Source organism: Procambarus clarkii, chromosome 50, assembly GCF_040958095.1.
Source record: "Procambarus clarkii isolate CNS0578487 chromosome 50, FALCON_Pclarkii_2.0, whole genome shotgun sequence".
NCBI lineage: Eukaryota > Metazoa > Arthropoda > Malacostraca > Decapoda > Cambaridae > Procambarus > Procambarus clarkii.
Window position 1 is genome coordinate 17,610,702 of NC_091199.1, and position 17,131 is coordinate 17,627,832.

At 47.3% G+C, this 17,131-nt stretch overlaps 1 protein-coding gene across 1 annotated transcript in view; it reads right to left on the bottom strand.

Annotated features, from left to right (window-relative positions):
- LOC123772735 (uro-adherence factor A-like) overlaps nt 1–17,131 on the bottom strand; it is a 50,278-nt gene that overhangs the window by 26,963 nt on the left and 6,184 nt on the right. The window contains exon 3 of the mRNA XM_069303687.1: nt 14,125–14,265. Within this exon, the coding sequence (XP_069159788.1) occupies nt 14,125–14,265 (141 nt within the window). The remainder of the gene's footprint in view (nt 1–14,124; nt 14,266–17,131) is intronic.

The window sequence follows — 17,131 nt, forward strand, 5'->3', positions numbered from 1 at the left end:
TGTGTGGCAGGGTGAACACACACATTTGTAGCAAGGGAAGTGGTGTGTGGCAGGGTGAACACACACAGGTGTAGCAAGGGAAGTGGTGTGTGGCAGGGTGAACACACACAAGTGTAGCAAGGGAAGTGGTGTATGGCAGGGTGAACACACACAAGTGTAGCAAGGGAAGTGGTGTGTGGCAGGGTGAACACACACAAGTGTAGCAAGGGAAGTGGTGTGTGGCAGGGTGAACACACACAAGTGTAGCAAGGGAAGTGGTGTGTGGCAGGGTGAACACACACAAGTGTAGCAAGGGAAGTGGTGTGTGGCAGGGTGAACACACACAAGTGTAGCAAGGGAAGTGGTGTGTGGCAGGGTGAACACACACAAGTGTAGCAAGGGAAGTGGTATGTGGCAGGGTGAACACACACAAGTGTAGCAAGGGAAGTGGTGTGTGGCAGGGTGAACACACACAAGTGTAGCAAGGGAAGTGGTGTGTGGCAGGGTGAACACACACAGGTGTAGCAAGGGAAGTGGTGTGTGGCGGTCCCGTTGACATCAAATGATTGTGTGAACCTCTTTAACTCCTTCTAAATGCAAAACGTAAATATAGTTACCGAGGCTGCATGTGTATTACTAATTGAATGATAATACTGTGACTTGTAACAGGGGAATGACGGACAGCTGCAGTTCAGGGGTCACGTTCCAGGCTGGAAGCTGCCACATTGGTCCCTCGAGGTCAGCCTCTCTTTAACCTCACTCTGGGCCACCTGCGACCTCACTCTGGGCCACCTGTGACCTCACTCTGGGCCACCTGTGATCTCACTCTGGGCCACCAGTGACCTCACTCTGGGCCACCTGTGATCTCACTCTGGGCCACCAGTGACCTCACTCTGGGCCACCTGTGACCTCACTCTGGGCCACCTGTGATCTCACTCTGGGCCACCTGTGACCTCACTCTGGGCCACCAGTGACCTCACTCTGGGCCACCTGTGACCTCACTCTGGGCCACCTGTGACCTCACTCTGGGCCACCAGTGATCTCACTCTGGGCCACCAGTGACCTCACTCTGGGCCACCTGTGACCTCACTCTGGGCCACCTGCGACCTCACTCTGGGCCACCTGCGACCTCACTCTGGGCCACCTGTGATCTCACTCTGGGCCACCAGTGACCTCACTCTGGGCCACCAGTGATCTCACTCTGGGCCACCTGTGACCTCACTCTGGGCCACCTGTGACCTCACTCTGGGCCACCTGTGACCTCACTCTGGGCCACCTGTGACCTCACTCTGGGCCACCTGTGACCTCACTCTGGGCCACCTGTGACCTCACTCTGGGCCACCTGTGACCTCACTCTGGGCCACCAGTGACCTCACTCTGGGCCACCAGTGACCTCACTCTGGGCCACCTGTGACCTCACTCTGTGCCACCAGTGACCTCACTCTGGGCCACCAGTGACCTCACTCTGGGCCACCAGTGACCTCACTCTGGGCCACCTGTGACCTCACTCTGGGCCACCAGTGATCTCACTCTGGGCCACCAGTGACCTCACTCTGGGCCACCTGTGACCTCACTCTGGGCCACCTGCGACCTCACTCTGGGCCACCTGCGACCTCACTCTGGGCCACCTGTGATCTCACTCTGGGCCACCAGTGACCTCACTCTGGGCCACCAGTGATCTCACTCTGGGCCACCTGTGACCTCACTCTGGGCCACCTGTGACCTCACTCTGGGCCACCTGTGACCTCACTCTGGGCCACCTGTGACCTCACTCTGGGCCACCTGTGACCTCACTCTGGGCCACCTGTGACCTCACTCTGGGCCACCTGCGACCTCACTCTGGGCCACCTGCGACCTCACTCTGGGCCACCAGTGACCTCACTCTGGGCCACCTGTGACCTCACTCTGGGCCACCAGCGACCTCACTCTGGGCCACCTGTGACCTCACTCTGGGCCACCTGCGACCTCACTCTGGGCCACCAGTGACCTCACTCTGGGCCACCTGTGATCTCACTCTGGGCCACCAGTGACCTCACTCTGGGCCACCTGTGACCTCACTCTGGGCCACCAGTGACCTCACTCTGGGCTACCAGTGACCTCACTCTGGGCCACCTGTGATCTCACTCTGGGCCACCAGTGACCTCACTCTGGGCTACCTGCGACCTCACTCTGGGCCACCTGTTATCTCACTCTGGGCCACCAGTGACCTCACTCTGGGCCACCAGTGACCTCACTCTGGGCCACCAGTGATCTCACTCTGGGCCACCTGTGACCTCACTCTGGGCCACCTGTGACCTCACTCTGGGCCACCTGTGACCTCACTCTGGGCTACCTGCGACCTCACTCTGGGCCACCTGTTATCTCACTCTGGGCCACCAGTGACCTCACTCTGGGCCACCTGCGACCTCACTCTGGGCCACCAGTGACCTCACTCTGGGCCACCAGTGACCTCACTCTGGGCCACCTGCGACCTCACTCTGGGCCACCAGTGACCTCACTCTGGGCCACCAGTGACCTCACTCTGGGCCACCTGCGACCTTATATACTAATATAATATATTATAAAATATATTACTATATCCTCTTTTACCAATCAAAATGTATCTTGTTTTACTATTACAGATAAATTTAATAATTACTAGTAATACAAACAATTTATAAGTAAGATTTAGTTCACTCAGTGATGTTATTAAACAAGTTAACCTCCGAGTATAAACGTTAACCACTAGCGTCAAATACTTATCACTTTCAGGTTTCCAAGCGATCGCTCCACTTTTCCTAGAGGTTTTAGGCGTTCCGAGGGAGCGCGCGGTATTACTGAAAAGTGTATACTCTTTTCAACTTTGTCACCTTAATTCTTGTCCTAGGTTTTTCAATTTTGTATCAATGTGTTCGCAATAGAATGCTCTACATGACTGAAAGCATATACACTCCAAAAACCCGGCGTACCACCCGCAGCAAACAGAGAAAGTGAGAGCAAGTTACCCCGGAGCGCTCAGGAGCGATAAAATGGGGACACTCTTTTCACTTTGCTTACCTCAAATTTTGTCCTAGATCTTTCATTTTAGTATCAATGGGTTTTGCAATAGAATTCCCAACAGGAGTATATGCATATAATGTCAAAAACCGTGGCACGCTCCACCCGCCGACGTGATGAAAGCAGGCCGCCTACTCAGAAGAGAGCAGGCAGGAGTGCCGGGCCTTCCCTTAGAGAGCGGGGTAATACTGAAAAGTGTATACTCTTTTCAACTTTGTCATCTCAATTCTCGTCCTAGATTTTTCAATTTGATATCAATGTGTTCACAATAGAATTCTCTACGCGATCAAATACATATGAAGTCCGAAAGTCCGGCGTACCACCCACACAAAACAGAGAAGGTGAGAGCGTGTTACCCGGGAGCATTGAAATGTACTCACCTAGTTGTGTTTGCGGGGGTTGAGCTCTGGCTCTTTGGTCCCGCCTCTCAACTGTCAATCAACTGGTGTACAGATTCCTGAGCCTATTGGGCTCTATCATATCTATATTTGAAACTGTTTATGGAGTCTGCCTCCACCACAACACTACTTAATGCATTTCATTTGTTAACTATCCTCACACTGAAAAAAATTATGTTTTTTGTAAATGTGTTCACTCTTTAAACTTGGTCACCTCAATTCTCGTATTAGGTCTTTCATTTTGGTATCATTGGGTTCGCAATAGAATTCCCTACAGGAGTATATGCATATATAACGTCCAAAGGCCCGGCGGACCACCCACAGCAAACAGAGAAAGTGACAGCGCATTACCCCCGTGAGCGCTCATCAGAAACAATAAAATGTTTTTATTCTTTTCAACTTTGTTACCTCAATTCTCGTCCTAGGCCTTTTATTTTGGTATCAATGTATTCGCAATGAAATTCCCTACAGGACTATAGGCATATAATATCCAAAACAGCGGCGCGCCCCTCCCGCATCAAGACGAAATCAGGCCAATATTTTTATTGTTTTTAACGCCAAACTTCGTCATTAGTGGAAATAAGGTACTAAAATTTTTACTCCATACGTCGTCATTAGTGGGCGAAAGTGTTTTAAGATTATACAGAAAACGTAAATAAAGTAATCCCTTGTATAGTCTAACTCGAAATTTCGATTAAATGGTTCATATAATTAAACCCTGCAGAACTGTTGTCGGTGGGAGCATGGGAGAGCATGGGAGACTATAACATGGGAGACTATAACATGGGGAAACTATAATATGGGAAACTATAACATGGGAGACTTTAACATGGGAGACTTTAACATGGGAGACTATAACATGGGAGACTATAACATGGGCGACTATAACATGGGAGACTTTAACATAGGAGACTATAACATAGGAGACTATAACATGGGAGACTATAACATGGGAGACTATAACATGGGAAACCATAACATGGGAGACTTAACATGGGAGACCAGCATGTTAAACAGCCCACAAGCTAAGTTTTAATTATAAATAGTTTCCTGCATAAGTCTTTCTGATCTGACACTGGACTAGTAAGGACTTAACCCCTGAAGCTCCTGGTGACACCTTCCTTGTCAAGTGGTCCACTGTTACATGAACAGTGTGTCAAGTGGTCCCACTGTTACATGAGCAGTGTGTCAAGTGGTCCCACTGTTACATGAGCAGTGTGTCAAGTGGTCCACTGTTACATGAACAGTGTGTCAAGTGGTCCACTGTTACATGAGCAGTGTGTCGAGTGGTCCACTGTTACATGAACAGTGTGTCAAGTGGTCCACTGTTACATGAACAGTGTGTCAAGTGGTCCACTGTTACATGAGCAGTGTGTCAAGTGGTCCACTGTTACATGAGCAGTGTCAAGTGGTCCACTGTTACATGAGCAGTGTGTCAAGTGGTCCCACTGTTACATGAGCAGTGTGTCAAGTGGTCCACTGTTACATGAGCAGTGTGTCAAGTGGTCCACTGTTACATGAACAGTGTGTCAAGTGGTCCACTGTTACATGAGCAGTGTGTCAAGTGGTCCACTGTTACATGATCAGTGTGTTAAGTGGCCCACTGTTACATGAGCAGTGTGTCAAGTGGTTCCACTGTTACATGAGCAGTGTGTCAAGTGGTCCACTGTTACATGAGCAGTGTGTCAAGTGGTCCACTGTTACATGAGCAGTGTGTCAAGTGGTCCACTGTTACATGAGCAGTGTGTCAAGTGGTCCACTGTTACATGAGCAGTGTGTCAAGTGGTCCACTGTTACATGAGCAGTGTGTCAAGTGGTCCACTATTACATGAGCAGTGTGTCAAGTGGTCCGCTGTTACATGAGCAGTGTGTCAAGTGGTCCACTGTTACATGAACAGTGTGTCAAGTGGCCCACTGTTACATGAGCAGTGTGTCAAGTGTCCAGTTAAAACTAATTTTAACATCTTATATCTAGATTACGTCCAATGTCTGAAAGCAATTGACGTGGTTTAACTAAATTTTTGTCATTATGTCATGTAATTTGTAATGTTATACTTGCGTTACATGTAATAATTATAAAAAACTCTTATTTATATACAAGCTGTACTCGGCCACGTACCTGTACCCGTACCAGGGGCCTCGTAGCTTGGTGGATAGCGCGCAGGACTCGTAATTCTGTGGCGCGGGTTCGATTCCCGCACGAGGCAGAAACAAATGGGCAAAGTTTCTTTCACCCTAAATGCCCCTGTTACCTAACAGTAAATAGGTACCTGGGAGTTAGTCAGCTGTCACGGGCTGCTTCCTGGGGGTGGAGGCCTGGTCGAGGACCGGGCCGCGGGGACACTAAAGCCCCGAAATCATCTCAAGATAACCCTCAAGATAGCCACGTGTTGCTGTGGCTCAGCAACCTTCCTCAGTCTCCCAGCCATCTCCACCATTGCCCCGTCCTCCGTCCCCTCGTCTTCCCAACCATTTTCCCCTCCCCCGTCCCTTTGTCCTCCCCACCATCTTCCACTCCAGCGTCCCCTTGTCCTCCTAACCATTCCCCATGCCCCAGTTTCCTCATCCTCCCCACCATTCCAAACTCCACTGTCCCCTTGTCTTCCCCCCACAATTCTGTATTCCCCTGTCCCCCTCATCCCCCACTCCCCCGTCCCCTCTTCCTCCCCATCATTACCCCCTCCCCTATCCCCTCGTCCTCCCCACCATCCTTCACTCCCCTCCCCCTAGTCCTCCCCACTCCCTCGAATGATGCATTCCCAAATGATCTGATGTTCCCATCATAAAATTGGGAACATCAAATGATCTGAGGTTTCCATCACTGAAATATATATGGAAAACAGTTAAAATTCGAAATGAAACAATGAAAAAATGAAAAATAAACCATACTCACGAAATGAACAGTGTGGTAAACAATTCAGCTCAATTCCAATGCATTGTCATACAAAATAAATATATCAAGATGAAAATAAATCAAAATCTTTGAAAATTAAATTTATTAATGAAATCAGACACATTGAAATCGAATCGTAACATATTTAGTATAGCATGTGTTGTTCTAGGAGGTTCCCTTGATCTTACATTCATTTCCACAGCACTCAAGCATCAGGCGAAGTGGGAAGTAGACCCGGTGATCACTAGTGACCACTATGCTACTGTCACGACACTCAACCTGGCACGACCTCCTACACCTCCTGCGCGGCCTCGGTGGAATTTAGGAAAGGCCAATTGGAATGTATACCAGGAAGAACTTGAAAAATGGTATGCAACGTACACGCCACCTGAGGATTTGAACATACACGAGACCAATCTGCAGGAAGCCGTTGCAGCTGCTGCGAACAAAGCTATTCCAATCATTATCACAGGTAACACGAAACGAAAGAACTATTGGTTCTATAGTAATGACGTTAAAGAACAGAACCACAGAGTCAATATCTTCAGAAAACATCTAAAGAGAAACCCCACACCAGAAGGAAGAACTCTGCTACGAGTGGTGATATCTGAAGCAAGGCGAGTTTCTCGAGAAGTGAAGGAGGCAAGATGGTTTGAGTGGTGTCAAACTCTAAATGAACATAGTAGTCTTGGCAAGATATGGGGTCAGATTAAAACTATATCAGGTCGACCAGCCCGGCCACAGGCATGTATTCAACCATTGCAGGAGGCTGAGAGACTTGCTCTCCAATTTGCAGAAAGAACAGCTTCATATCAGCTTCCTGCAATGGTCCGAAGGCAGCAAGAACACTTAAAACAAGAGAGGATGACAGTCATTCATGAGGGCATAGCTATAAATGACGAATGTGACTGTCTCTTCACCGAACAGGAACTAAGCAGAGCCAAAAAAGGTGGTAAGGACACTGCTCCAGGTGCTGATAACATTACATACTCAATGATCGCACATGCAGGTCCTGCTGGAGACCGAGGGATGTTGGACGTCATCAATGCGTCTTGGCAGCAAGGCAAACTACCGCCCTCTTGGAAGAAAGCAGACATCATACCGATTCCTAAGCCGAATGAACCTGGCAATTACAGACCCATTTCCTTAACATCATGCGTTAGTAAAACTGCAGAACGGATGGTCTTAAATAGGCTACTGTGGAAGACTGGAGACCTTCATAAACACATATTTGGCTTCACTAGAGGTGTAGGTACTGCCAACTGCATAGCAACATTACTAGGAACAGTTAACTCGGGTCCAGCTATAGTGGTCTTCCTTGATCTGGAAAAAGCATTTGAACTTGCAAGCCCGCCAGCAATACTACACACCTTAGTTAAAAAAGGTGTGAGGGGGAAAATGCTAGCATGGATTCAAGATTACCTAAGTCACAGGTATGCCAGAGTAAAGTTGCAAGGACAAGTGTCGGACTACCACTTGCACGAGAATGGGACTCCACAAGGAGGAGTCCTCAGTCCTAGTCTTTTTAACATCCTTATGGAAAACCTTGTTACCATGTCCTTTACAGAAGGGGTTACATTGCTAAGCTATGCTGATGATCTAGCATTAGTCGTTACGGGTCCTTCACTTCTAAATAAAGCTCAAGGTGCTTTAGATCAAGTGACATCTGAATGCAGTGTTTTAGGGCTAAAAATATCTGCACAGAAGTCTAAGGCGATGAGACTCGGTGGCAAGGCTCCAGACAGGCACCTACGCATTCAGGACATTAACCTTCAGTGGGTTCCACAATATCGATATCTCGGAGTGTGGATTGATTTTAAGATGACATTCAATAAGCAAATTCAATATCTAAAGGAGAAAGCAAAGTCACGAATAAATATAATGAGAGCAATCACAGGGCCCCGTCTAGGAGCGGGACACAGAGTGTTGAGAATGTTTTACATACACGCCGTTCGTTCCCTGGTTGATTATGCAGCACCTGCCTTACTCACTCTTTCTCCTGGTCAGTGGGCAAACGTTGAGGTTCTTCAAAATGATGCATTGCGAGTCATAACAGGTGCTCCCAGATGGACTAAAATCCTGAACCTAAGACTAGAGACAAAGCTAACGTCGATTGAAATAAGGGTAAAGGGGATTGCTGCGTGCATGCTGACCAAGATATTGACTAGACCTAGAATCAGTTCACTTAAAGATTTGATCACTGGAGCACTAACTCTGGACAGAAGAGCCTCCAATAGCAACAGGTGGACCCATTGTGCGATAAACGCCATCGATACGTTCGATATGGCAAACACAGTCACTGAGAGGGGTGTCGACGACATACATGCAGACTTTGTTATGCAAGCCCCTTGGGAATCTCTGCCAGCAGACTTTCAGATTATGGCTCTTGACGGAAAGAAGACCCAGACACATCCTCATCTGCTACGTCACATTGCACAGATGCATATAGAAGCAAACATGGCATCCGACAGCTTCACTTACTTCACGGATGGGTCAGTAGACCAGCAGGGACAGGAAACCGGAGCTGCAGTTAAAGCAGGAAACTCTGTATATAGTTGGAGGCTCTCAAATGGGTGTTCGACTTTACAGACTGAGATGCTAGCCATTCAAAAGGCTTTGGAACATGCTCTTGCTGAACACCGCCAACATGTTATCGTCCATACAGATTCGAGAACCGCCATTGAAACCTTGCAACAGGAACACATATGTGATAACATCCATCTGATCACCAATGTCTTATCATTCATGCACACACTCCACCGACAAGGCCGACGGGTGCTTATCAACTGGGTGCCAAGTCATGTGGGACTATTAGGTAATGACATTGCAGACGAAGCTGCAAAACTTGCTACTAAGAGGAGGAATGTAGACATTTCCATACCACCGAGTCTCTCCCAGATGAAGAACGTGATTCGAAACAGAGCAATGCGAAGGCTGTACAGTGACCACGACGCAGCAGTTGCAACATCAGGATCTGCGGGTTGGTACAAGAATTCCACCACCTACGAACCACTTAGTTTGATGAAAGGGGGCGGTAGAACAACAGAAGTGCACTTACATCGCATCAGGCTTGGATACCCATGTGCATGGGAAATAGGCTTACGGGTTCCGGAAGGTGAGAGGAAATGTCAACACTGTGGAGAAATGCCCGACAGACCACTGGAACATTATCTAACACAGTGCACAGTTACAAACCCGTTAAGATTTCACCTTCGATTCGACAGAGCAGAGGAAGTTGTTAAACACATATGGCAAAATCTTACTGAAGCGACCATACGGGTCATACATACTCATCCTCCGCCCAGGTAAAACAGAAACGAGCATCACTTAGTGGGCCAGCCAGAGGCTTAGGGCCCGCGCAGGATTATCCCTGCTAAAAAGAAAAAAAAAAAAAAAAAAAAAAGCATGTGTTGCTTTTTCGTGCAACAGATGGCGCTGCTATTTTTAAAGCATGTTTTTACCTGTCACAGGTGTGACATCTATACTTATACTCACGAAATAAACAGTACAATAAATATCACAGCTCAATTCCAACGCAATTTCACACAAAATAATTAAATCAAAATGAAAATAAATCGAAATCTATGAAAATTCAATTTGTCAATGAAATCAGAAACAATCAGAAATGGAATCATAGCATAATCTAGCAAAGGATTTGTTGCTCTTACATGCAACAGATGCCGCTTTTTCTTAAAAAAAAATTGTGTTACCTGTCACAGGTGTTGCATCTATACTTATACTTACGAAATGAATGGTATGGTAAACAACACAGCTCAATTTCAATGCAATGTCACATAAAATAATTAAATAAAAATAAAAATAACTCGAAATCTATGAAAATTCCATTTGTCAATGCAATTAGGATCATTGAAATGGAATTGTAACATGTTTAGTATAGCATGTGTTGCTATTACATGCAACAGATGGCGCTGTTTTTCAAAAAAACATTTTTTTCATCTATCACAGGTGCTGCATCTATATAGTAGGTAAATAAAAATTCATGTGTATTCGAATGTAACATTGTGTCAAAATTTCAAAGCAATTGGTGAAGAACTTTTGGAGATTGCTTCTTGTGTTGCTCTTACGTCTAACAGATGGCACTGTTTATAAAAAGGCTTATTTTTTTCCTGTCACAGGTGAGGCACGTTTATAGTAGGTATATAAAAACTCTCGCCTATTCGAATGCAACGTTGTGTCAACATTTCAAAGCAATCGGTAAAGAGGTTTCGACGATTTCCCTCACATGAAAAACACACGAAAAACACAGTTTAAAAAGCATGTTTCTTCCCGTCATAGACGTGACATCTATATAATATTTACATAAAAACCCACTCTGATGCGAATGGAACGTTGTGTGAAAATTTCAAAGCAATCGGTGAAGAACTTTCGGAGATTAGCGATTTTGAACAAACGAACATTTACATTTCTATTTATATAGATAAAGGCAAATTAATCAGTCAGTTGAATTGACTTTTAATCTCATCCTGCTACTCTGAGGCCAGATTCACGAAAGCACTTACGCAAACACTTACGAACCTGTATATATCTTTTCTCAATCTTTGGTGGCTTTGTTTCCAATTATTAAACACTTAATGAGCTCCGAAGCACCAGGAGGCTGTTTATAACAATAACAGGAGTTGAATGGCAAGTTTTCAAGCTTGTAAACTGTTTAATAAATGTAACCAAAGCCGTCAAAGATTGAGGAAAGATGTACACGTTCGCAAGTGTTTGCGTAAGTGGTTTCGTGAATCTGGCCCCTGGAACATTTGTGTAAATCCTGAAGCAGAAAGCTGATACGAGGAAGTAGCAGATTTGTGTAGAGGAAATCTTATGTAATGTATTGGAAGATTTAGAGTCTTCCGGAAGTATACGAACGAAATCAGTTGTGAGTCGCATGTAAACCGTTTTTCATTCATAAACAGGGGGTTTGGCGGCTGCATGGAATCACTTTTAGGTCTTTGTTTAGAAGACGGCCGACATGAACGATTCAGTTGTATGTGATGTTGACGTTCGACGCCTAATGCCACTTATTCATGACAATTATCCTGGTTGCGTGGGTCGTGCAGCCCCCTCCTCCAATCAAAGACCCAAAATTGATTCCATGCACCCGCCATACCATCTGTTCATGAATGATAAACGGTTTACATACAACTCACAACTGATTTCGTTCGAACACTTCACTTCGGAACAAGTGCTTCACTGACGAATTTTGTTCGAACCGCAACGCTGTAAATGCTTCACTCACAAACTACAAATACAAATAATCGCCAACAGAACCAAAACACCTAACCAAACCTAACCTATACCTATATGTACAATATGCTAATATATTATAATATTAATTTATACTTGAGAACATTTCTGTTTTTGAATGAAGAGCATGTTGTTGTGTTTGTTGTTGAGTTAGGGGCGACGACGATCGTGGGATCGGATGCGCCCCAGCGTACCCTTTAAGGGTGAATCGCAAAGCCAGGAAAGGCGAAACGCCAAGCCAAAACGCGAAACGAATAACGACAAGCAAGTGGCATAGAAACTAATATGCCACACGGCAAAGAAACGCACAAAGGCAGAGGCATAAGCACATAATATAAGAGGGCAAACAAACAGCCAGAAGGGCACACAGCATGTCATAGAGCAAAAACACAGGAAATCAGAGTACCTACTTGCCTGGAAACCTGGCCCGCGGGGACCGTACATTGAACGCTTCCCAGAGCACCCATCGCCAAGGGTCTCATCCATCCACCGGGGACGCCATAACATCCGGAACCGGGGCAACAAACACCCGCAAACAGGGGACCCAGATGGTAGTACTCATGAGGCAAGAAGTCGGCACTCGCCCCCACATGAAGGGATCCTGCACACCATGAAAGTTCTCCGGTCCGTCAGACAGCATTAACTCGGCAATCTCCGACCAGTGACCCGGCGGCATCACAGACGCCGGCAACACGTCCTCCAGGGCTCCAACATGCACCCTCACAGGAGCGAATGGGCACCAGGGCACCACCACCGGGGCACCCGCGGCCCCGGGCACACCACCAGACGACAGCAGGGAACCCAAACGGCGCGCATCCTTCCGTAATGTCACCACCAGGCCACGCCCAGCACCAGAGTCCACACTATCCCTGGCAGCGGAAGCCACCACCCCCGACTGCGGAAAGTCCCCTGGAGGAGAAAAAACCGAAGGCACGTCCGAGACACAGGCACCAGCAGGCACAAGGATCTCTGCCACCACGAACTGCGAAGACATCGACGTATCCGTATCCACACCGTCAACATCCGAAGACCCACAGTCACTGAAGTCACCATCATCGGCCCAGGCAGAAGACAAACGCTGGGAACGTTTGGGCTCTGGCCGGAAATCGTCAGGGCCAGAAGCAGATCCAGAAACACGGGCACCACGAGCCGGACGAACCGCCGCCCGACACAGAATGGCAGCAGCCTCTACCACAGGGGGAACCGGGCCACACACAGCAGGAGGCTCTGCAGCCACCCCAGCACCCAGCACATACAGGACCTGAGTCACAAACACAGGGTCAGGCGCAGCATCCAAAGACGAGGGAGAAGACGGCGATGCCACACAGGGAGCACCAGAAAGGCCCACGGTAGCAGCCTGGACAGTGACAGGATCAGGCAGACCAACTGACGATACAGCAATACCCGGAGGAGGGTCGGCAACAATCGGAGGAACGTCAGGCGTCGCCGGGGAAGCTACAGCAGCGAACGGGATGAGCACCTCCTCAACATTTCTGGAGACTGCCTCCAGTGGGAGCGGCGAGAAATCCTCTTCTTGGAACAAGTTGACAGGAGCAGCTGAGGCCTCAAAGCACCCTGCAGCCTGATGTCCCAACAGGCCACACCGGAAACAGGTACGAGGCTGCCGGGCATAATACACCCGGTCTTAGTATCCCATAAGCCGGACAGAAGAAGGTATATCCGACCGCAGGCGCATTCCCAACATGCGAATGTTCGTTCGCCTTCCAGCATACCGCTCCGAGGAGAGCGTGTTCATCCGCATGCTGACAACAGTACCAAACTTCCTGAAGTAACGCCATAGGAAGTCTTCAGGAAACTCTAGGGACGCCCCATGGACGCTGACATAAGTCAGGGCTCCACTACGATCCGAGATCGCCACAGCCGGCATCACTCGGCAACGACAATGTACGCCCCTTGTACCGACGGAGGAAGTCCCGGTACTCCTCCTCCCTCACGAACTTGAGAACAACCCGGTGGGCTGTAACAAGCTCAATACCATAGATAGCCTCCACCGGGATACGAAGCATGTCACACATAACCAACTCTATGTCCGAATATCCAGCCCAACTAGTGAACTCCAAGCCCACGGAGTTCACAAGCACAACAGGGGGAAGATGGCCTCCCATGTCAAACTTGCCCCATCAACACGCAGCCAGGCAGCAACACAAACTGCAGGGGGGGGGGGCAGAGACGCCCACACCACCTGGCGACCAAAACGGCAAACACCCCAACTACCAGAGGCCAGGCGACACGTCTGCACCTCACGGCAGCTCCAGGTCAAATGAATAGCATGTAAAAATTTATGAATGCGTCAGGGGTCGACCGCTGGATGGAATGGACTGGAATCAAGGGTGGACTGGGGTCAGGAAACTCACATGATAAGCTGTATCCATTCTAACACATGTTTATAGATGTATTATGAGTAAGACTTTTAAATGCTACTGTCTAAATACATTAAGATCATAATATGTGTTATTTAAATAGAGCAAAATAAGCAAGATACACGTGTAAGTGGACACATATACATAACAAAGTATCAACGCACAAACAAATATTGACACCTACTTTTTCATAATGGCATTTTGGAGTCCTTGAGCATTCGAGGCTACGAAATACATGCGGGCAGCCAGCGCCCTAAACAAGGGAGAGTTGGAATGCTTGTAGGTGTAGTAGAAGTAGTACTCGATGTCGGAAAGCATAGAAACTCTGTCAAGATACAATTATGTTGTTATAAGTTTTCTCATCAAGAAAGTGACGTTGTGTCTACTTGGAGTTAATAATGTACACAGAGAAATCACATTATTGTGTTATATCAATGAGATATATCTTATAATTAATAATTATGATATATATCATTATTTATGATATATTTCATAAATATTGTATAACATATATAGTATATAAAAGATATATCATATATCTATTTCTAATTAATAATGTGTTTCTATGGTGGTATCTATATTTTGGTTGCTTGAGAAACTTTATTATTTGTTCTATCTCACTTTACTAAGGCATTCCTCCTTGATCACGTCGGAAACGAGGCAGCAGGTGGTCGAAGTTGTTGTTGTTGATGTTGTTGGGTATTCAGCTGCTCGGAACAAAAGTTCCAGCTAGTACAGGCTAGGGTGAGCCCGGAATGGTGGAGGGGTCAACCAGCTGCCCAGAGCAGACACTTACAGCGCCACCACACAACCTCTAACAGTAAATCACTCTATTTATAACATAATAGAAGACAAAACATTTTATATAAGTTGGATAAGTTTTGATTTAAGAAAGACCTGGGTAAATACTGGTTCGGTAATAAGATTATGGATTTGTGGAACCAATTACCAGGTAACGTTAGACAAAGGATCCCTTGATGGTTTCAAGCGTAGGTTAGACATATATATATGAATGAGTTTCGGTAAAGCCTTCTGTTGTTTCCTTGATTCTAATGTTCCAATGTTCAGAGCCTTATGTGACAACATTGACCCAATATGCTGACCAAACCACACGTCAGAAGATGGAGAAGCGACGATACTTCTCCTGGACCATTATCAACCCTTGTGATATTGGTCCATTATCAAGTCTTGTGATATTGGTCCATTATCAAGTCCTGTGATATTGGTCCATTATCAAGTCTTGTGATATTGGTCCATTATCAAGTCTTGTGATATTGGTCCATTATCAAGTCCTCTGATATTGGTCCATTATCAAGTCTTGTGATATTGGTCCATTATCAAGTCTTGTGATATTGGTCCATTATCAAGTCTTGTGATATTGGTCCATTATCAAGTCTTGTGATATTGGTCCATTATCAAGTCTTGTGATATTGGTCCATTATCAAGTCTTGTGATATTGGTCCATTATCAAGTCGACCATTGTCTAGCGACTTGATAATGGTCCAGAACGGACCGAAACGTCGTCGTTTGTCCATCATGTGATGTGAGGTATAGTCATGATGACTATACCTATGTGAGGAATAGTCATCATGACTATACCTATGTGAGGTATAGTCATCATGACTATACCTATGTGAGGTATAGTCATCATGACTATACCTATGTGAGGTATAGTCATCATGACTATACCTATGTGAGGTATAGTCATCATATCTTCAGCAACGTTATTATGAAACATCGTCTGCATTGATCCAGTAATCACCACAACAGATCGACATCGTGTTGACGAATCTCTGGTAAATAAAGCAGCTTTGTCTCAAGTTGTCAACTTGTTTGATCAACAAGTTGTTGCTCAGACTTAAGACTTATCTCTACACCTGGCGAGATCACACGACTCTCTCACTCGCAGAGACACCACTACTCTGTGTATCCGGCCTCCCCACCCGTCACTACTCTGTGTATCCGGCCTCCCCACCCATCACTACTCTGTGTATCCAGCCTCCCCACCCATCACTACTCTGTGTATCCAGCCAACCCACCTATCACTACTCTGTGTATCCGGCCTACCCACCCATCACTACTCTGTGTATCCAGCCAACCCACCCGTCACTACTCTGTGTATCCAGCCTACCCACCCGTCACTACTCTGTGTATCCAGCCTACCCACCCATCACTACTCTGTGTATCCGGCCTACCCACCCATCACTACTCTGTGTATCCAGCCAACCCACCCATCACTACTCTGTGTATCCAGCCAACCCACCCATCACTACTCTGTGTATCCAGCCTACCCACCCGTCACTACTCTGTGTATCCAGCCGACCCACCCATCACTACTCTGTGTATCCAGCCAACCCACCTATCACTACTCTGTGTATCCAGCCTACCCACCCGTCACTACTCTGTGTATCCAGCCGACCCACCCGTCACTACTCTGTGTATCCAGCCTACCCACCCATCACTACTCTGTGTATCCGGCCTACCCACCCATCACTACTCTGTGTATCCAGCCTCCCCACCCATCACTACTCTGTGTATCCAGCCTCCCCACCCATCACTACTCTGTGTATCAAGCCAACCCACCCATCACTACTCTGTGTATCCAGCCAACCCACCCATCACTACTCTGTGTATCCAGCCTCCCCACCCATCACTACTCTGTGTATCCGGCCTACCCACCCGTCACTACTCTGTGTATCCGGCCTCCCCACCCATCACTACTCTGTGTATCCGGCCTACCCACCCATCACTACTCTGTGTATCCAGCCTCCCCACCCATCACTACTCTGTGTATCCAGCCTACCCACCCATCACTACTCTGTGTATCCAGCCTCCCCACCCATCACTACTCTGTGTATCCAGCCTCCCCACCCATCACTACTCTGTGTATCCAGCCTACCCACCCATCACTACTCTGTGTATCCAGCCTCCCCACCCATCACTACTCTGTGTATCCAGCCTACCCACCCATCACTACTCTGTGTATCCAGCCTACCCACCCATCACTACTCTGTGTATCCAGCCTCCCCACCCGTCACTACTCTGTGTATCCAGCCTACCCACCCATCACTACTCTGTGTATCCAGCCTCCCCACCCGTCACTACTCTGTGTATCCAGCCTACCCACCCATCACTACTCTGTGTATCCAGCCTACCCACCCGTCACTACTCTGTGTATCCGGCCTCCCCAC